The sequence below is a fragment of the Mucor velutinosus genome (assembly GCF_035048745.1).
Source record: "Mucor velutinosus strain NIH1002 chromosome Unknown tig00001564, whole genome shotgun sequence".
In the NCBI taxonomy this organism is placed as follows: Eukaryota; Fungi; Mucoromycota; class Mucoromycetes; order Mucorales; family Mucoraceae; genus Mucor; species Mucor velutinosus.
In genome coordinates this window covers 836,227-856,807 of record NW_027041906.1, presented here as the reverse complement: position 1 = coordinate 856,807, position 20,581 = coordinate 836,227, and the positions used below count along the sequence as shown (strand labels likewise).

The window sequence follows — 20,581 nt, the reverse complement described above, 5'->3', positions numbered from 1 at the left end:
CTTAATTCTGGGTTATAATTTACTGAGGATCATCTCGTTGGCATGTCTGACTAGGTGCAAGCGCGTTTCTTTACAAAAGCAGGGATTTATGATACAATTGCTATTAGGTTTATTTACAGTAGTTATAACGATGCAATGTGGAATTGGTGTCGAGCGTCTAACATTTAGCAGCGTGTACCTTGAGGCAGCGATGACAGAAATGATCCATACCACATCGTTTACACGATTTCTGGCACTTGCCGCACACACTTCGTTTCGACATGCTCTTACTCGACGTTTCAGCCTTTCCTTGAATTATGATGCATCGGCAATGACCAAAATGCACTTTGGGTAGACATCGCTTGCACCATTGACCATGGCAGCCACTTGAACAGACACTCAATTCACAATGCGGACAAGCAACATCGCCACAAGTGCTGCATTGATTTGACAAATAAGTGCCATCTGGTGTTCTACAACGAGTATGATACAATCGATGACAGCTTGTGCATGGTTTTCGTGCTGTCTGACATACTGGGCTCTTTTCATCGTTGCAAAGAGCGAGCGTGAGTTCACATCGACCACAGCGAGCCATTTGAATTTTCAGCTTGGGATCACTACAAGTAGGTAACCCACAAGACCTGCTGCCACATCTTTAATACTGTGTTAGTAAAATAGAAAAGGGTACTTTTGAGACCAACAGCATACCTATCACAGCGCGGTGCACATCCCATACACTTCTTAAGAGGCAGAATACCACACGAAGCACAATGCAACACCTGCGAAGAAGCGCCCAAATGACATGTGCCGCACAGCACCACATCAAATTCAACATTCTGCTTTGCCAACTTGTTCAGAGCAGCATTCATAAACCAAGCATCTTGTCCGAATGATTTACTTTCTAGCAGCAATCCAGGTTGGCCCTTGTCTTGATTCGTATGAGGCGGCACAGGGCCTCGATGGAGCACATTGCCCAGTGTAACCCTGGCTATTTTGGACGGATACTGTCCGGGAGCTGATTTCGCCAGATGCGTCAGTTGTGTTGCTAATGGATAGGTGTAAAGTTGCCAGCATGTCTGTACGGACAAGGTTTGGATATTTTCAAGGTACTTTATCAGAAGCAGCACAGAAGAAGCTGTAATGACAGTGCCATCGAGATCCACGTGGTGTATGAATGTGTGCAGACTGCCTCTCAGTTGCAGAAATACAATCAATTGGTACACAAACTGATCATTGACCATCCATTGATCGGACGGACGAAATTTGATGCAGTTCCAGACATCTGGTTTATAAATCAACTGGTGGAATCGCTTGCTGACAAGGGACATTTGAAGCCGAGATCGCACATCCAGGAACGAGGCCATACGAATGATGGTTTTGCTAGGAAGATGAGCCAAATGTTTGATGTCAAGCGGAACATCTCGATCAGACTGATAGTATGTTTGCCGTTTGAATTGGTCTGTGATGGAAGAGAGGGATCGTTTGGGCGTCATTTGTATCGATTCGTCCTGGCTTATTTGACGCACATTTTGGTGATTGGCAGCAGGGGATACTTGTAGAGCTGCTACTGCCGCTGTTGTCTCTTTCATCTCGTCTGGCTCATCGCTCAGTTTTGTATCATCTGTCGTCTCTGTTTTCGATGACGAAGTGTATGAGGAATCCTGGCTGGAAAGTGCAGGCTTGTTTGTGATGTTGGCTGGACCCTGAGCTAAAGGTTTGGCTTGTGTTGCAATAAAGGCAATGTCTTGTTCACAAAGAAAAGTCAAAGGCACAGCTACCATGGATCCATTGGGCTTTTTGAGTTTGACTTTCTTATCTTGAAAGAGACATACAAACGTTGCCAATACTTGGTACTTTCCATCACTGCCTGTCCAAAGTCTTTCAGACATGATGTTATGTAGTTTGTAAAGAAACGAGGAAAAGATGAACACGGAAAAAAGAGAGAGAGAGAGAGAGAGAGATTCAAAGCCAGGATTTACATTTGAGTTTTAGTTGATAAACAACAATAGACAGAATCGAGTAGGAAAGCTTGCTGGATTTGGTTCTATATTTATACTCAAATCAATATCTGTGACACAAGCATTTATATTCAAGTCCTTCAGTGTCTGGAAATCTCGATCCATCTGGTGGTGAAGCTAGATATAGCAGCGTTTGACTGAGATGACAGACCAGCCTTAAGCATACACACACCATAAGCATATTGCCGTGCCTCAAGCAAATCCAAGTATTTCATGTATTGGGTGCCTTTTCTTTTGCCATAGTATAGAGGTACAGTGCTTCCTATGCTGTGAAAAGTTGAAATGAATCAACAAATAGAGATCATATTCGAATGCAATTAGTGAACTGCTTGAACGCAATGCTCATTGTTTAGCTTGATGTCATTGTGATACCGCATAACTAAGTATCCATACGAATCAAACAATAAACGTTACGAGCTACTTTTATTCTTATGGACATGCGTAAATATAACTGCTGATGACGCTCTTTGTGTATAATGCCTTGGTTCACTCGACATATGCCCACAGCAATCCAATTACAAAGTTGCTTGATCGATTCTCTTACCTGATGCTGCTCAATAATGGCCATATCTGGAAAGAAAAGAGTGTACCTGGCTGAATATCTCTTGCCAAGGACATACTCTGCTTATATAGCTGTGACATACAGTCTGATGACCTTTTATAAACAAAGAGCTATCATCCCGGCTGCATCAACTCTGTCCAGATAACATAGTTGAACATTGTAGACACGCCAGCACCTTTGACTAAAGAATCATTCTTGAAAATCAATAGAAAATCTGTATCTGCAAAGGATAATTAGATAGGAATGATTGTATATCTCAACTCCTAGGCTAACGCCATGCTTGTGCGAATTTACCTAAAAAGCTGGTCGCTATGGAGATATGCACAAAGCGACAAATACATACAAGACAATGGACATATATATAGAGAAAGAAGCTTGGAACAAGCATTAGATTAGCAACAGTTTACGCGTTTCCGGACTGATTTTACCATCTTGCCATGTCAAACTCACAAAGCCTAAATCGTACCATAACCGCTTCTTTAGCATTAGGTGTTTTTTACACGAATACAGCCGCACACACTTTTAATACATCATTATATATACTAAAATCATTATATATGCTAGAAAACATGAACACAAAAGCGTCATCGTAGCCAGTCAGCGATTAAAAGCTCCTCTCCCAAGAGCATAACGCGTCTAGTTCAAGCGATTTCTTGCCTGCTATTTAGCTGTGGGTTGAGTGATTTGTGGTTTCAAGGCAACACTTGGTAACATTGACCTTAAGAGGGGTTTACCGTAGCGAAGCAAACGTGCAAAACCATAGTAATCAAGCAGTAAATTTGGCTTATTATTTTCATTGTTAATAAGCTTACCAACAACATAACGCATCAAAATTTGCTTGAATTAGCTCTACCAAAATCAATAGGCCTCCTATTCGAATTAGAAGTTGCACAGGCTGCAGAACTGCCTTTCCAAAAGACTTTAACTACCAAAGATGTGATTCATGCAAGGTAAATAAAAGCTATACAGCAAAAATACAACCAAACTGGACAGATTTCAAGCCTTCATATCTTGACATGTACGCCTTTCTGAGCCACCAGGATGACACCAAACAATTGTACTTGAGTAGTAATAACTTCCTGACACCTTTGCTCAACTTTTTGAGGACCTAAAAAACATGGCCAAAAATCGACCAAAAACCATGAGGGGTACCTTATGGTTTTCATCGAAAATCAAACGATCGCAGTTTTCACCTTGAAAATGAAGATTTTTACTATGGTATATATTGAATCAAAATGTTTCTCTCGATCCAATACAACCTTTAAACCTTTGTTTGTGTAGCCTTTATATGGAAAATCTCAACATTTTCGCCAAAAACCCCATTTTATGTTTTCATTAATTGCTCAATAACTTTAGTCAAAACTCTTATTTCAATTAACACCAGTAGATGCGCCTTGGAAAGCACTCCAGGAAAGCTTAAGGAAGTATGAAAGGATCAACGCATTTCATATAGTCAAATTCCACAAAATAGATCAAAGAAGTCGATTCTGATCAAAAACTGGCCAATCTTGAGCAGATGAAAAAGTGGCATTTTAATTGTTATAGCTGTCAACTCCATCATGTACTTTCTTGTTAGATACTTGAACCTATAGAAGCCCTTTGCTTGTGGTAAGGTCTCTGTGCTCAAGTGACGAATAGTTTACCTATGAAAGAGTGGTTGAAGCAGATATGAATATAAGCAAGGGGCTGGTTTTGTGGTCAAAACTTTGTATATGAAGGACGGCAGAAACATTGTCATGAGCTCTTTCAAGCTCTTTTCATGCCATGAATAGTCAAAACCCATCTTCAACATGGTTTAAATCAATATTTACACAATCAGAATAAATACGGAACTCAAAGCAATGCGTCTAACCATGAGCTTGTGGCTTTCATTAGTGATTTTATTTGAAAATTCTCGCAGCTGGCATAAAATTGAATCAATGTAGTGCATGTTCAGGTTCTCAAAGCTCTTGTAGACAGACTACGCTACCTCAACAATGAATTATTTGACAGAGAAACATTTAAAAGCATCCAGAATTGTCTTACTGCCGTAACCAAGAAAGCAGCTGTTGCGCTTGGACGATTCATGGACCAGCTCATGGTATTTTTGTTCTGGGCCATACTCCTTGGACAGGTAGTTGTCTATTCAACCAATTCAGTGATATACATTGTGTATAAAGAAGATACTCCAATTTTCAATCATGAATCCTAGACCATCGTCCCAAAAAAAAATAGCTTACTTCAGATATGTATCTTAAGTTTAATGCTTTCTTATTTGAATACAGCCCTGATTTCATATTGAGTAACGGATGTGATGAAATACTTTTATTTGATAAGCGATCATCTACAAGATCGAAATCATGGATGAAATCACCATCTCAAATGTTGAGCAATTGGAAGGCTAATATCTTGAATAGACTTCTTCACAAATTGGCCTTTGGGACTCTATAGGTATATGCTGTCTTTTCATATAGAGTCGCTTGCGATTCAATTTCATCTTACTATACGTAGCTCTCCATACACACTTTGATTGGTTTCTTGGCAGATGGGTTAACGCGTCACCCAAAGCCATCCTAAACATGGCACAGCAAATTTTCATTCCCATTTTCATTCCTCTTTTACCACAACCAAATTATTCAAGAATAAGCATTATGGGTAAGAGAAAATAGACATTTATTAGCGGCATGCAACTGACTTGATGCTTCTTATAGATTATCAAAAAGCTATGCTAGAAGAGCTCATGTCTCAATATGTAGACGTTGATAATAAGGATTTCTGGGATGATAGTGTAAGTGATAAGGCCTTGATTTCCATAGAGAAACTTGTTCTTATGAACATTACTACATACATAGGTTTGCAAACATTACATTGTTGCTTTCTGTCCTTCTCAACTCTTTACCAACACAAAGTCTGACCTTGGTAAGATTGAACCTGAGTAATGTTGATAATGAGCCTGAATTTAACCTGTTGTACACTTTTTAGGTGCTTGTGATAAGATCCACAACGATCGATTGAAGGAACGTTACCAAAAGGTGCAAGATAAAAACAAGTATCCTTACGAAGCTGAATTCTACGATTATCTCAACAAGCTCATTTCTGATTTATCCCGAAAAATCAGACAAGGCAATGGCAGACTCAACATCCAACTTGATGACAAGGTACACATAAGTGCTCTGTACTATAAATAATAAGGTGCTAACTCTGCTGTGCTAGGCTGCAGAGGTGCGTAAAGAAGAAAGAGAGGAGAAGATGGTATTACTAGACGTCAAGATTAAAGAGTTGTTACAAAAAGTCGAAGAGGCAGGCGAAGAAGGTCGTGTACAAGAAGCAACTGATCTGCAGGCAGAGGTTGACAAGCTGCAAGAAGAACTAACTCAGTTCAAAGAAGTAAGGATTGACAATGGCTTGCTGTAATAGACATCTTACTAACATGACACGCTTATCCATAGAACGCTGACGGTCTTAGCAAAGCCGAAAAGCGTATGGAGGTAAGGAACATATAGGTAGTGTAAGAGGTCTCATCAGGTTAACATTCTCTCCAAGGTATGCGATGTTTGTGGCGCTTTTTTGGTAACAAATGATTCTTCAGATAGATTGGAAGCTCATTATCAAGGAAAACAACATCAAGGTTACTTGAAAATTCGCGACACAATTGAGCAAATGCGAGTAAGTACATGTACACGCAAGCGGATGTTGAGCATTTACTAATGACATGATGATAGCAAAACCGCCAACAACACCATCAACCACACGGCAACTACCAACAAAACAACAACTACTCTCGCCAGCGCTATGATTATCATGAACGCCGTGATGGAGGTAGGCAAAGAGATTATCGACGTTATTCTGACCGTGGATATAACAGGGACAGAAACGATCAACGTCGACGTGGCAGCCGTGATAGACGCGACAATGATGATGATTTCGCTGGTGAAATTGACCGTTACAGTAGAAGATCTCGTCGTGATTATGATGATGCTCCACCTCGTCGATCTCGTTCTCGTTCGCCCGCCAGAAGGTCTCGTTATGATTAAATAAACACACTTTTGAAACAATAAAGCTTTGAATGCAATGTATATATATATGGCATGACAATTTTTTTTTTTCCTATTAGCACCAAAAAGTCCAAGGAGAAGTCTGTCTACATGGAACAGGTTTAATAAGGAGAATCTGACAACAACATCAACAACAACAACAGATGTCTTGATTTGTTTGTTTGTTTACTCAACGTGTATGATAAGCCATAAAGTAGTATTTTAGCTCCTTAACCCTCATGTCAATTTATAAAAAAAGAGTGATAATACAATACCAATATTATATTGCTCACACGTGAAGTGAATGAATTTTGTATGAGTTGAGTTTGGTATTCTATCAGGTGTAACTTGAGTCTGTAAATATTGCCACACATTATATATGTACAATAAAGAAATTTACACGCATACAAAGAGTCATCAAGACATGTGCTTTATTAGCTCGATTTGTATGTATTCAAAGGAAAAGAAAGGTGGAAAAATACAGAGACAAGAAGGGAGAGAAGTGTTGCATTATCTGTAGATGTCGTTGCCAAATACTTAGGAGTATCATCAGGCTATATACATGCTTGGGCTTAGATGTGTATACAGTCAAGTAGACTCAGATACTTACCCAAATCAAACACACTGCCTGACTGCCTGACTAGATGATGAAAGCGTGGAATTGTTCATGACACACGCTTTTTTCTACACAGTATCACACAAGACATAACATACGTCTTGCCTCATTCCCCTTCTTAATTTAGTAGCCCCTCATTAGAACCCCCGCCCTCCTCTTATTTCACTCGTACCCCCCTCCCTTCTTTCCAATTTTCTATTTTTGCCTCTAATTCCTTTTCACTTTTTCTATTTCTTTTTCATTTTTTTTTTCCTATTTCTTTTTGCTTTGAATTAAATATATTCACTTATATCTTCTTCTCATCAGAAATACCCAAAAAAAAGGCAACGTAAAGGAAAGAAAAAAGCCAAGGATAATGAACTCTCAATTTGCTGATCACCCTACATTGGATACCAAATTCATCAACATGACAACATCAAACGTTTTTTCGGCTCATTCTCTCCAAACTGATCCTGATCTTTATGCCTTACGAAACAAAAAATACAAGAAACATCATGTTGCCCCCATTGTAACTGCCCCTCTTCCTACTACGACTACTACAGTGCAACCACCATTACCACCACAACCAATCCAATCAACTCAATCTAGCCAGCTTGTATCCACCAATAGATTGGCGTATGTCGAAGCCCTAGTTGGTAAGCCCTTATTTCTCATCACTCCACTCTTTCCTGAAGCTAATTGAGCCATCTCCAGATATCAACGCAGTTGTCATTGAGTCCATTTGGTATCCTACGATCCCTAAAGAGTCCCGAGTATCGCCGGTCGTACCATTGCGGACTTTTATCCAAGAAGTACTCAAGAGATCTCGAACAACCTACTCTACGTTACAAACAGCATTATTTTATTTGTTTCGTGCTCGACCAGCCATTATTCAACATTTGCAACACCAACAACAACAAAGATCATGTGATAAGAAGAGTAGCTGGCAGCATAACGCATACATCAGCTGTGGAAGACGCATGTTTTTAGCTAGTCTGGTTGTGGCATCTAAATTTGTGCAAGACAAAACATATCGTAATTCAGCATGGGCAAAAATAGCAGGATTGCCTGTTACAGAGATCAATACTGCAGAGCGATACTTTCTGAGCATTATGGATTATCGACTATACATTGATCAGAGCACATTTGATCGCTGGCATCGTCTTTTACATACCCGCACACAAGCTAGGATGCATAATATACCAACATCCCTGCGTGATCTATCTTCTTGCTTATCATTCTCACCAACAAATTCATACCCATCTCCCAACATCAATAACGCATTCAACAATAATAACAACGACCTACTATCATCATATATTTCAACACCTCCTTTAACATCACCCACTGTCTCTACCTGCTCATCCACTGCCTGCGGATGTTCCCAATGCTCACCTAGATCTGTACCCCCTGCGTTGTCTTTATCTCTTCCAAGTTCAATCTCTTCTTCACCAGCTCAGACTCCTACTCAGGTATCACCTGTTCGTATGAATTCATCTCAAAAGCGAAAACATGATAGCAGAGAACACATTGCTCTACTGGACAAAAAACACTGTAGATTCTGGCAATAATCTGTATCAGCAAACACCTTTCAAGATCCCTTTTTTTTTTATGCAATATATTATATACATTTCTCCTCTTTTTTTTTTTTTTTTTTTTTTTTTTTCTTTTACCCTCTAGCCATCTCTTACTCTACTCCCTTCCACTCTATTCTCATATACATAGACGCTCTATATATATATGATTTTACATTATAAATCAGTACTACTTTATGAATTATAGATTGCAACAAAAAAAATGCAAAGAAAAAAAAAACCAACATCTCTCAAAAAAAAAAACATTACGGAATAAAGCTGCTCTGTTACTGCCAAACTACTAGATTTGTACATATTATCAAGCGATCAAATATGAGTTTTAGACATGTCTTTGATACAGTCGACAAAGATTTTTGGAATGCTGGATTAAACATTCTCGAATATCACCAAATAGGACTAGAAACTAGTACAAATGACTACATGTCATATGCATTTGTTTCACTGTAATGTGTGCAGCCATCTCCATTCACGGTTTCTTGCTCTTCATCACTAGTAATCGACTCACATGCCGTGTCCATCGACGGTTTCATCGCATGTTGAAATTATAAAAAGACGTGCTATGAGGCAAACGAAAATATATATAGAGCAACCCAACAAACTTTGTTGAATGATCATTGAAACATGTAGCACCAATGATTAGTGTACATAACTTGATATACTCCAAGGTTGAAAGAAAAGATGGTTCCCACTGTTGGTCATTCTACATTACCAAAATGAGTGGCAAATGTTCTTTTTTAGAATCGACACAGCCCTTTCTTGTGTTTTTTTTTTTTCAGTAGAAATTAGAAATGGCTGACGAAAACATAAAACCAGATGTGATGGGCATTTGTACGCCTCTGATATTGCATTGATGATGACTGTAGCTGATATTTTTCTTCGATCTTAAAGCACGCATGATTACATCAAGTACATTAGGTTTGGAGTCAGGAAAATGCGTCTAAAGCATGTCAACCGTGTCAAGAAGGAGGCTTCTGTTGATATTGGTAGTTCAGATAATAGTAAGGCTAGTGCCCAGGAAATCGATCAATTGAATTCATCCAGAATGCTGGCTACCAAATGATTGAGTTGAAATAGTAATGATTTACGTAATAATGTAATTGACAGACTGCACCATGCTCATCTCGTCTGCTTCGGCATCCACATTCTCCATTCATGTATGATGAAAACGTCATGCATGTAACCGCCTGCGCTGATGGATAAATACAAAAGAAGATGAAGGTATATATATATGTGTGTGTGTTTACAAGTCTGTATTAATTTACACAAATTCAATGATGAAGTGTAACCTTCTGAAATGCAACGAATTGTCAAGCCTATTTTGTGTTGGAGGTATGCGAAACTTAACATGTGGCCCACACAGTGCTGTGGAGTGTGATGAATTACTACCATTGCAGCTAGACGGATATAATTTACTGCATCCAATGGTGGTTTATATTGATTGTTTGTAGCAGAAAGAATATCAGAAGGTTGCTCTACATGTTTTCAATATGGAACCTCAATACAATCTCACTCCTGAGGAGCAAGTTTTTCAATTAAAACCTTTAGACTCTCTCTCTCCCCTTCCCTCGCTTTGACTGTACGCTATAGCTTGTTGTACGCTACACAGTGATTCTAGAGTGATTTGATCAATCCATGATGTTGAATGGAGTCCCAATACAACCAATCATAGCATATGCGCTTGTAATACCTTGACATTTCGAATCAATATAGGCCTCTAGTAAACCCCCCTTATTCCCCCCTTTCCGTTTGGATACACTTATAATTAGTAGTTTAGTTGACCTTCTTTTTCCCTTGCTCTTTTTGCTTTTTCTTTTCTCTCTCTTTTTTCTCTTGTAAAAACTTCCCATTTTCAATATTCTATGGTGGAGCAGGCTTCATTTAGTACATGAGTGTGAAGAAATACTCATATTTGCGTCGTCCTACTTGCAGGCGACTTGTTTGGATATCATTTTCTCGATTTTTAACATTTTTCATACCCGATTTTCTACTCTACTATGTAGGGGGATTGCCTAGTTCTGGTTTGTGAACAAACTGCCATGTGCTCTTTTAAACGTCCTAATATTTATGTTCATGTAGCATCTCGCCAGGCTTGGCGTGAAAAGATAGCTCTCTTTTTCCTCTTCCTATTTGCAGCAGCATTTTTTTGTTTTTGGCTAGAATTCATCTCTAGCTATTTTTGCGACCCTGAAAAACCCTATGAATACCACGAAGTATTCTCTAATGACTCAAAGATGGCTGCCATCAACGGCAAAGCAGTCGATTGGAAACACACTGGCATTGACAGTCCAATGGTCAACTGGGTCAACGAGTATCCTCACCATGATTTATCTGCAAACTTCCCAAAATTCATGATGCTCAGTCGTTCATCGGATCAGGATCAGTACCGAGACAGTATTGTGAATGATTGCGTCTACTATCAGGACAATGCCGACAAAGCAGATGCCTGGCTAGAATTCGTACTGGAGCATGATCCCGGCTACAACTATGACAAGACCAGAACACCAAACGGCTTGATTCAATGCCCAACACCAGATCATCTCAATGTTACTGGTGGACCTTGTTTCTACGGAGCAGACTACCAAGCTCAAATACAAGCTTTACCCATTAAGGGAGGTAAGATATCTAAAATGATAACTCTCTGCACACATATTGACGTACGGTTATAGACATTGAATACGAACCTGACATGATAAAGAGATCATACAACGCATTGCCATCACCAGACAATTCTACAAAACAGGCCTATGTCATCTTGGATGGCTATGTCCTTGATGTCACTACCTACCTGACGGGAGCTACCAACATCATCCCACTCTCCTCCACACTGAGTTCTCGCTCATTTGCCCTTGATCGCATGTTTCTACCATTGGATCTGACTCTGTTCCTGTACATCAACCTTGGAAAAGATATTACAGACTACTTTAATGGCAATGTCACAGAGAACCCGGCCTTGTATCGTACCTGCTTGATTCACCTATTTCAGAAGGGAGTGGTACCCTCTTACATATCATCTGACTGTAGTCGCATCAATCCTGCACTGTGGGCGACCATGGGCGTGGGGCTGCTCTACTTTCTTGTAAAAATGAATCTAGCGTATCTGTCAAGAGTTTCGTTTATACACAAATTTTTGTTCTATTCAGCACCTGAATTCTCGTCTGCATCCTTCTTTTACCAGCATCGCTCTTCCTCGCAGCAGGTGCAATGGCCTCACACGATCCTCATGGTGCCATGCTTCTCGGAATCATCTGAAACACTCAAGCAAACATTAGATACACTATCTCGGTCTTCGTATGATGACACTAAAAAGCTGTTGCTATTTGTCTGTGATGGTGTGATCACAAGCGCGAAAGAGCAAAAAGAGACGCATGCTCTGTTGCTCGAACATCTTGGTTACAGCTGCACAGAAGAACCCTTACCTCAAGCCTACAACTCGCTGGGCCAGCATGGGAAGCGCATCAACTATGCTCGTGTCTATTCTGGTTACTATGAAACAGGCCGTAACCGAGTACCCTACGTAGTCATTGTTAAGATTGGCCAGCCTCAAGAAGAGACGGACTATTATCAACATCATATGCTGATCGCCCCTCCTGGGAATCGTGGCAAAAGAGACTCGCTAGTGCTGGTCTTTGGCTTTCTGGAGCGATGCATGAATCTAGCCAACAACCGAATTACACCACTCGACTTTGAAATCTTCAATCAATGCTATAGTGTGCTGGGCATTGATCCAAGATGTTTCAAGTATTTGATGGTGACAGATGCCGATATCCAGGTGCAGAGTGATGTTGTACAGAAGCTGGTCTCTCGTCTAGAGCAAGATCGCAATATGCTGGCAGTCAGTGGCCATGTGCGACCAGCGAATCCGGAAGACAACCTGACAACCATGCTCCAGATCTTTCCCGTCTACATGACCTTTTTCTCAGGCTTGGCTTACGAGGCGTGTCTTCGCAGTGTCATGACTATCAATGGCGGTCTCGTCATGTACAAGATTTGGACAGAAAACGTGCCTATTTTGCAGCAACAGCATGAGCAGCAGAACCAAAATTTCATCAAAAAATGGAAACTGCTACAAAAGCACCAACAGCAGCACCAAAGCAACAACTCCTCGCAGCAGTCGCTTGGTAACCATCATCGCCAACAGCAACTATACAACAAATGGCCAAAGCTAAGCGACGAAATTATCGTTACAAACCCGTTCCAAGACCCACCTTCTCGTCGTAGCTCTATTGCTACCAACGACAGTGTCACTACCATCACGACTGCCACCACCACTGCCACAGCAAGCCATCGAGAGGGAACCCACCACACACGGTCCATCTCTGACAGTCGTCCCAACAGAATCCCCACAGCATTCAGGCCTGAATCTCGGCTGTCCTTGTCGGCAAGAGTGGATATTCGACCCTGCTGTGTCCATCCTACTGTGCTTCGAGGCATTTCAACGCCTTGCGCAGATACAATGCATATGCAAAATGTCCTGCTGTTAGGAGAGGAGAAGATCATGCCCATTGTGCTGCTAAAATCGCATCCAAACCATCGTTTAGGCTTTGAACCAGAAGCTGTGGGCTATGCTACTTTACCAACCAACTTTTTCTCGCTGCAAGGTCTCCAGATTCGCAACATTCGCGCTACTTTTCATACGCAACTCGAGATGCAGCGTGTATCGTGGCAGCTGGGCATCACCTACTGGATTCTATCTACTACAGAGTTACTGGATATGATCTTTTCCATGCCCATCATTGTCTACCTGTACGGCATCTTTATCCGCTCCGTGCGTCAGTCGGGTATGGCATATGTGATCATTGCCTGCTCGTTTACAGGGTTAGTTGCACTCCATATCCTGTTCTTTCTTCTGCGACGTCAGTTCAGGTACATTCTATGGTTTGTGTTGTACTGTTTGCTGTCGCTGCCCTTGTTTGCTATCTGGTTCCCTGTAATGGCTATCTGGCAGAGCAATTACGCAACTTACTGGTACGATGTGTGGCCCACAACAGCACATCGCGGTGCTCGTTTGCACGGCATCATTGACCACCAAAAGCAAACAAAATTCCTGTACAGTCGCAACCGCCAAAGTGGACACTCTGAAAAAAGCATCCAGCAGGACTACGAGGATGAGGGCTTCTCTGTTCCCAGGTTGAGGTTGGCAGAACACGAAGTGACTGAAGCAACAAGACTGCACCAAGCTGCAGAGGCAGCATTGGATTCGAATTTCATTGGCTTCACGGGATTCAATAATGACAATCCAGAGAGAGGCGATTCATCTGATATGGATACAAAGACTGCAGATATATCAGCTCCTCCCATGGCACAACTGAGAGAAGGCGTACATTCCACTCGTATCACGCATCAGCATGGCCCAAAGATGTATACGTCGACTTGGAGACACAGGTACCCCAACAGCAAGTATGGCGATAATCCAGAGTCGCCTATTCAGAATCCATTTGCAGACACAAACAACCCATTCGATGATGATCACGCAGTGTATCCAAATACCCATAAAGGACACTCTGATGAGGGATCCACGACAAGGCACCATCAGCATCGCCCAAGCCATTCTCAGTCGTCCTATTTCACGTATGCCAGTCAGTCCAATGATACAAGCCAAGGCAACATGAGTTATTCCACAAAGCTGGGCGTGCAGTATGATATGGCAGATGGATCTACTTTGCCTAGCAGCCTCAACAGCAGTGGATTTGCAAAGATACCTGCCTATCCAGACCACCCACATCACTCGGATGACATTTTGATGAACACTGTGCCTATACTGATTGACGATGATCATGTTATGCCTGCCAAAGACTATCTGAACGATGACAATGATGAACAACAAGACCGTGCGTCCACACTGTCCATCTCATCCAACACATTCTCTATATACGCTCCGGAGATATCTTCGCAAGATCCACATGGCGCACCTGCCAGTCTGCCTCGTCACCGCATAGCGCTATACAACAGCGACAGTCAGAGCTCAGAGGACGATCAACCCACACCCACATTGCATAAAGGACTAGAAGAAGGAAGAAGTCGAGCTGTACATAATTTCACATTGCAACAATCCCAACCACAAAATGCATCCCATGTAAATCTTCGCCAACAATACGACAACCATGCCACCTTACGAAATACAACTAATATCACTCCTGTACTTTTTAAAACAAGACGACTCAAGAAAGTTGCTGCTGCTGCTGCTGCTGCTGCCAGTGGTAGTACCATCTTACATGTCCCTTCATCCAGCTCCTTATCACGCCATTTCAGAAATGTGAGTGACTCTTCCAATCCATCCTTCCTCAGAAACCAACCTTCCAAATCAACACTGAATACAACTGAGGCTGATCTACCAGCAGCTATTCAAGCAGAAATCAAGCACTACCTGCAACGAATGGATCTGGAATCCACGACACGAGTGCAAGTCAAATCACATCTCACTCAGCATTTTGGCGCTCATCTTCTTGATGAATCAGATGAACAATTGATGAGTTTCATTAACCAATGCATAGGCAATGTTACTAGCGATCTTCTAAGTTCTGATAGTTCAAAATAAAGTAAACCCCTGAATTTTGCATGATTTCCCAGTTGCACTGTAAGTTCATGACTTGTCTTTCCTAGTTTGTGGAATTCAAAAAGGTGGCTTGTCAAATGATAGTGGATGAAAAAGAAGCTTTTTCTCGAAATTTCAGCTCTATTACTTTCTTTCTTTCTCTTTGACACAGCAGACAACATGGATCTTTTTCATTTACTAGGTGGTGGTGCTCGCTTTGATAAGAATCGCTTCAAAAACGACGTTCACTTGTTTGAAGGCGAAAAAGAGGCAAATCAGACACAATCCAAAAAGAAGAACGCAGCTGTCGTAGATTCCACTGTTCGCTCTCAATTGCTGGATGAAATTGATTTCTTCAAAACAACGCACACCATTGTCGATAGCAATAAGAGCAAAGATGATAAAAAGGCAGCAAAGGAAGACGAGAAAGCCAGCAAAGCTTCAAAGAAAGGTAAAGGCTAAGACGAGACATGGCAATGGCTTTTATGCTAACTTCTTGTGTTGGTAGCTACGCAACTGTGCACCGTTTTTGACACTGTAGAAGAGGCTAAGGAGTTTAGAAAGCAGCACAAAATCAAGATCTATGGTACAGATGTGCCCAATCCTTTCCGAACTTTTGAAGATCTTGCCTCACCAGCTTACAGCCTTGATCCCATCCTCTACAACAACTTGATGACAGCAAAGTACACCACACCCACACCGGTGCAAATGCAGTCCATTCCCATCATGTTGCATGGCCGCGATCTCATGTCTTGCGCACCAACAGGTTCTGGTAAGACAATGGCATTCCTTTTGCCCATCTTGCAGGATTTGAAGAAACCCGAGAAGAAGACCAGCTACCGTGCCTTGATCATTGCACCCACTCGTGAATTAGTCCAACAAATTGCTCGTGAAGCAAATCACCTCAGTCAGGGAACCAAGTTGCGTATCAATGTTCTGACAAAGGCAACGGCTGCTGATAAATCACAGACACCAGAGTCAAGACAAAAGTTTGGTAAGTCTCTTTTGTGATCCATGTTACCAAGCGACCATACTGAGCATTTACCTTTACACAGATATTTTGATTACAACACCCTTACGATTAGTGTATGCCATCAAGGAAAAGGAAGTGGATTTGACTGCAGTCAAGCACCTTGTTCTTGACGAAGCAGATAAGCTGTTGGATCAAGGTTTCTTGGATCAAACTGACGAGATTTTTGCCGCTTGTTCCTCCACCACCATCCAAAAGTCTTTATTCAGTGCTACCTTTTCTTCTCACGTCGAAGAACTGGCTAATACCGTTATGAAAGATCCTATCCGTATCGTTATTGGTGCAAAGTAAGTACTTACAGAGAAGTTATATGGGTGAACACAAGCTAATGTCATGTCATGTTAGGAATGCGGCTACAGAGACAATTAAGCAAGAATTGCTGTTTACTGGCACAGAGGCAGGAAAGATGATTGCATTGCGTCAATTGGTTCAAAAGGGCATCAAGCCACCCGTCTTGATCTTTGTCCAATCCATTGAACGTGCCAAGGAACTTTTCCACGAACTGATCTTTGATGGCATCAATGTCGAAGTCATTCACTCTGATAGAACAAAGGCACAGCGTGACAACATTATTGATCAGTTCCGTGTGGGTAAAATTTGGGTGCTGATTGCTACTGAACTCATGGCGCGTGGTTTGGATTTCAAAGGCGTCAATTTAGTCATCAATTATGATTTCCCTCAAAGTGTAGCCAGCTATATCCATCGTATTGGTCGTACAGGTCGTGCTGGACGTCAAGGTGAAGCTGTGACATACTACACACAAGATGATTTGCAGTACATGAAGGGTGTGGTGAATGTGATGAAGGAGTCAGGCTGCGATGTGCCTGACTGGATGCTGAATATCAAGAACATGACCAGCAACCAAAAGCAGAAGATGCGCAAGGGCTTGAATCGTGATCATATCGACAGTACATCTAAATATGACAAGTATAATCAAAACAAGAAAAAGTAAGTGCTTCTAGTAGGAGGGTGACAGTGCACATGACTCAACGGGTATTGCTTTGTAGAGAGATGATTGAGGCTTCCAAGAAGCGTAAACGAGTGGCATCTCAAAAGGAAAAGTTGGCTAAAAAAGAAAAGAAGGCGAAACAAAAGGAAGGCAATTGAAGCGTTTAAAGGCTCATATTTCTCTCTTGTATATATATATAGCAATATCACCTGTATGATCCTCATACTCAATAAATCTTAGACTTGGCATGAAAAAATAAGAAGCATTTGACAAGTTCAGGAACAAAAACATGGAGAGCACTACGAGTTTAAATTACAGTGTCATATATTATAAGGTACAACAGTCTGTGATACTATATAATGTGTTTGCAGCTAGTAAGCATGTGTTTTGTACTAATGTGGATTTCTATGTACACATTTACAGCATATGACTTAAATGACATTGATCCACAGCATGTGCCGCATAAAACAGATGTTCGCATTTTTATGTATAAATTCAAGTATAAGTCTACAGCGAAGTTTACCCTAATGATCTCGTATAAAATCTACTACATCTTCACTAATGCTCTGCAATTTGAAACTTAATTTATCTGCAATTGCTATCAAGTTCGTTGAATAAATCTGCTGACAACATTGATTTTAATGGTATCGTTTTGTTGAGCCAAACATCAGCAACAAAAAAAAAAGAGATTAACTTGTTGCAACAATATAAATATCAAGGAAGGATTTAAATTGTATCAATATTTGAATACATTTTTATTACAAACATAAAATTATAATACATGACAGATCAATAGGAAATCAACTAGTTGTAGACCTTCGTTGCTTCAACCTCTTAGCCAATCAGATTGCTTGAAAACTCCGCTGACCTAAAAAAAATTTGCGAGGGTTTCCCCCTGTTTTGATGTGAGGCAAAATTTTAAGCGCCGCTGCTATCATCAAATTTCCCCCAGGTGCTAGAGCATGCCTTACTTACACCACCTAGCTTTAAATTCAGGCGTTGAGACTCTCAATCATCACTAAAGTAAGTAGTGACAACCAAGTGGAGGCAGCCTATCTACCTCCTAGCCTCGGATAGAGTCTTGTTGAGCTTCAGGGATAGGCACATCCACACAACGTAAAAAAAAAGGTATGCTTCAAAGAAACATAATAATAATAAAAGAAAAAAGAAAAGAATATAATACTATACGAGTATAGTAGTATGTAGGCAAAAAAGAGACACTAACACAAAGTGAGTACTCAAAAGAAAAGTATAACAAACACAACATAATGACTAGTATTATGTCATGTAAAGCTACAGAGGAAACACTACCAACAAAAAAAAAAAAGAAGAAAAAAGCGCAACAAGGCAAACATCATGAATGCATTATCACGAGAAAGGAAGTAATGTTATAAGCGTTCAAAGAAGTTTTATATCATTGCAACCAGAAGAAAGAAGACACTTACCACTTACCACAGCCACAGATAGACCATAAGAACATAGGCAACCACCAGAGATAGACCAGAGAACAAGCATGCACCAAATATAGTAGACCAGAAAAGACCATATTAGCAGCAGTAGCAGCAGCAACACCAGTACCATAGAAAAACTAAAGAACGAACATCATCAGAAGAGAGCAGACAAAGACCAAAGAAGTTACTTATCACTTGTCACCACCACAGATATACCATAAGGATATAGGTAATCACCAGAGACAGACTACAGAGCGAGCATGCACCAAAGGCAGCAGACCAGGAAAGACCAGATTAGCGGCAGCAACACCAGCACCATAGAAAAACCAAAGAATGAACGACACCAGAGACCAGACAAAGACCAAAGAATCAATCACCAGACATGATAAACCAAAGAAGCAGACAGCAGAGGTAGCAGACAAGTAATGGCAGCAGCACCACCCACGTCAAACAGACAAAAAGAATCATCAAAACCTAATAAACAAATTCAATTAATGTTAATTCTACGCCTTTCCGTGCTTGTTATCGAATGGTACCTAACATATTCCACTTTAAAGAAGCAGTATGAAATACTTCTAACAGTGCATGACAGTGTTATCAGAAGATAGAGTGTTATTATCAATCAAACGGTTTCCAAAACAGCCATGGTTTGGTACTAAACGCGTTTTGCAAAAAAAGGGAAAAAAAAGGTGGTATGGAAGAATGAGAGGCCGCTCTATCCGACGTCACGGCCAGTAGATCTGGTCTCAGTCTTTTCCCGCGGCAGCTGTAATTGCGGCAATTTAATATGAATTTGTGTAGTGGGTATTTTCGTGTTCAAACTTGATTTGATCTCTGTTGTGCCAGAAGGGCTACAACTGTCTATAAAGATTAAGGTATTCTTGATGGGTAGATATGTCTGTGTTGTGCAACAACATGGACAAGCTATGATAAGTGAAGTGCGTCTCAGCTATCTAAATACTGAGGTTCACCAGATGTGATAAGCGTTGTACAAGATAAATTGCTACTTTGGCATTCAGAACTTAGTATAAATAGAATAACTCTTGTCTCCATCAATAAATCTTTAGTTTTTGTGTCTGATCTTATTCAAATAAGTCTTTTCTTGTTTTTATAATATCGAACATTTTTTATAAGCTACAAATAATAATCCTTTTATTCTTTGTGCTTAACAATCTCACATCTTTTAAACGTTTTTGCCAAATCCGACTATGAAAACTGTCGTTATCATACCCAACTTTCTAATATACCTTTAAAGAACTAAAGAAGCCGCATCGAACGGCGTTGATTACATTTAGCTTTCAGACCGAAAATAATGAGCAATTTGCAAAAATATGAAAACATGTTTTTTGCCAAAATGTTGAAATTTCACATAGAAAAACCACATAGAAAGAGTTTCCAGTGCTGCACCCCGTCTTTACGATCAATTTGATTTTATATGTACCATAGGAAAAGTCTTCGTTTTTGGGGTGAAAAATGCGATCGTTTGATTTTCAAGAATTTTCCCTTGCTAATACTCATGAAAAAAATGAGAATTTTCAGGGATTTGCAATGACCCAAAAAAAATTTGAGATAAAGTATCAGTAAGTAAAACGCAACCAAGGGGAGACGTTTGGCCCTATTCCAAGCGTTCACAACGCTTTGTAGCATGAGTTATTCGTGCTTCAAAATGGCTAAATTTAGACATAATTTGGCTTAAATAAAAGGCCTAGTTGGCTGTGTTGCCCTGGAGGTAAATAAATCACACCTCTACTTGATGATCCAAATATACTGTTAAGCACAAAGTGTGGAATACATCCACTATGATCTACATTCCGACAGTTCATCCAGTTACCAGATTTAGATATAAACTGTATGTAC

At 40.5% G+C, this 20,581-nt stretch overlaps 5 protein-coding genes across 5 annotated transcripts; 4 read left to right on the top strand and 1 right to left on the bottom strand.

The window, feature by feature from the left end:
• Nucleotides 1–383: 383 nt before the first annotated feature.
• Nucleotides 384–1,868, bottom strand: ATC70_010550 (uncharacterized protein; the record flags this gene model as incomplete). Its single annotated transcript, XM_064829763.1, has 3 exons — nucleotides 384–452; nucleotides 515–632; nucleotides 688–1,868. 3 exons carry the CDS (start codon nucleotides 1,866–1,868, stop codon nucleotides 384–386), a joined length of 1,368 nt encoding a protein of 455 aa, XP_064682265.1.
• A 3,321-nt stretch (nucleotides 1,869–5,189) lies between these two features.
• Nucleotides 5,190–6,572, top strand: ATC70_010549 (uncharacterized protein; the record flags this gene model as incomplete). The annotated part of the gene is made up of 8 exons (XM_064829762.1): nucleotides 5,190–5,193; nucleotides 5,250–5,326; nucleotides 5,391–5,457; nucleotides 5,521–5,696; nucleotides 5,752–5,925; nucleotides 5,988–6,026; nucleotides 6,082–6,204; nucleotides 6,261–6,572. 8 exons carry the CDS (start codon nucleotides 5,190–5,192, stop codon nucleotides 6,570–6,572), a joined length of 972 nt encoding a protein of 323 aa, XP_064682264.1.
• Nucleotides 6,573–7,543: 971 nt separating this feature from the next.
• Nucleotides 7,544–8,738, top strand: ATC70_010548 (uncharacterized protein; the record flags this gene model as incomplete). The annotated part of the gene is made up of 2 exons (XM_064829761.1): nucleotides 7,544–7,823; nucleotides 7,882–8,738. The coding sequence occupies 2 exons, from the start codon at nucleotides 7,544–7,546 to the stop codon at nucleotides 8,736–8,738; spliced, it is 1,137 nt and encodes a 378-aa protein (XP_064682263.1).
• A 2,255-nt stretch (nucleotides 8,739–10,993) lies between these two features.
• On the top strand, nucleotides 10,994–15,297 carry ISA1_1 (Iron-sulfur assembly protein 1; the record flags this gene model as incomplete). The annotated part of the gene is made up of 2 exons (XM_064829760.1): nucleotides 10,994–11,375; nucleotides 11,429–15,297. The coding sequence occupies 2 exons, from the start codon at nucleotides 10,994–10,996 to the stop codon at nucleotides 15,295–15,297; spliced, it is 4,251 nt and encodes a 1,416-aa protein (XP_064682262.1).
• A 177-nt stretch (nucleotides 15,298–15,474) lies between these two features.
• On the top strand, nucleotides 15,475–17,431 carry ATC70_010546 (uncharacterized protein; the record flags this gene model as incomplete). The annotated part of the gene is made up of 5 exons (XM_064829759.1): nucleotides 15,475–15,745; nucleotides 15,803–16,288; nucleotides 16,350–16,611; nucleotides 16,670–17,272; nucleotides 17,332–17,431. The coding sequence occupies 5 exons, from the start codon at nucleotides 15,475–15,477 to the stop codon at nucleotides 17,429–17,431; spliced, it is 1,722 nt and encodes a 573-aa protein (XP_064682261.1).
• Nucleotides 17,432–20,581: the final 3,150 nt, after the last annotated feature.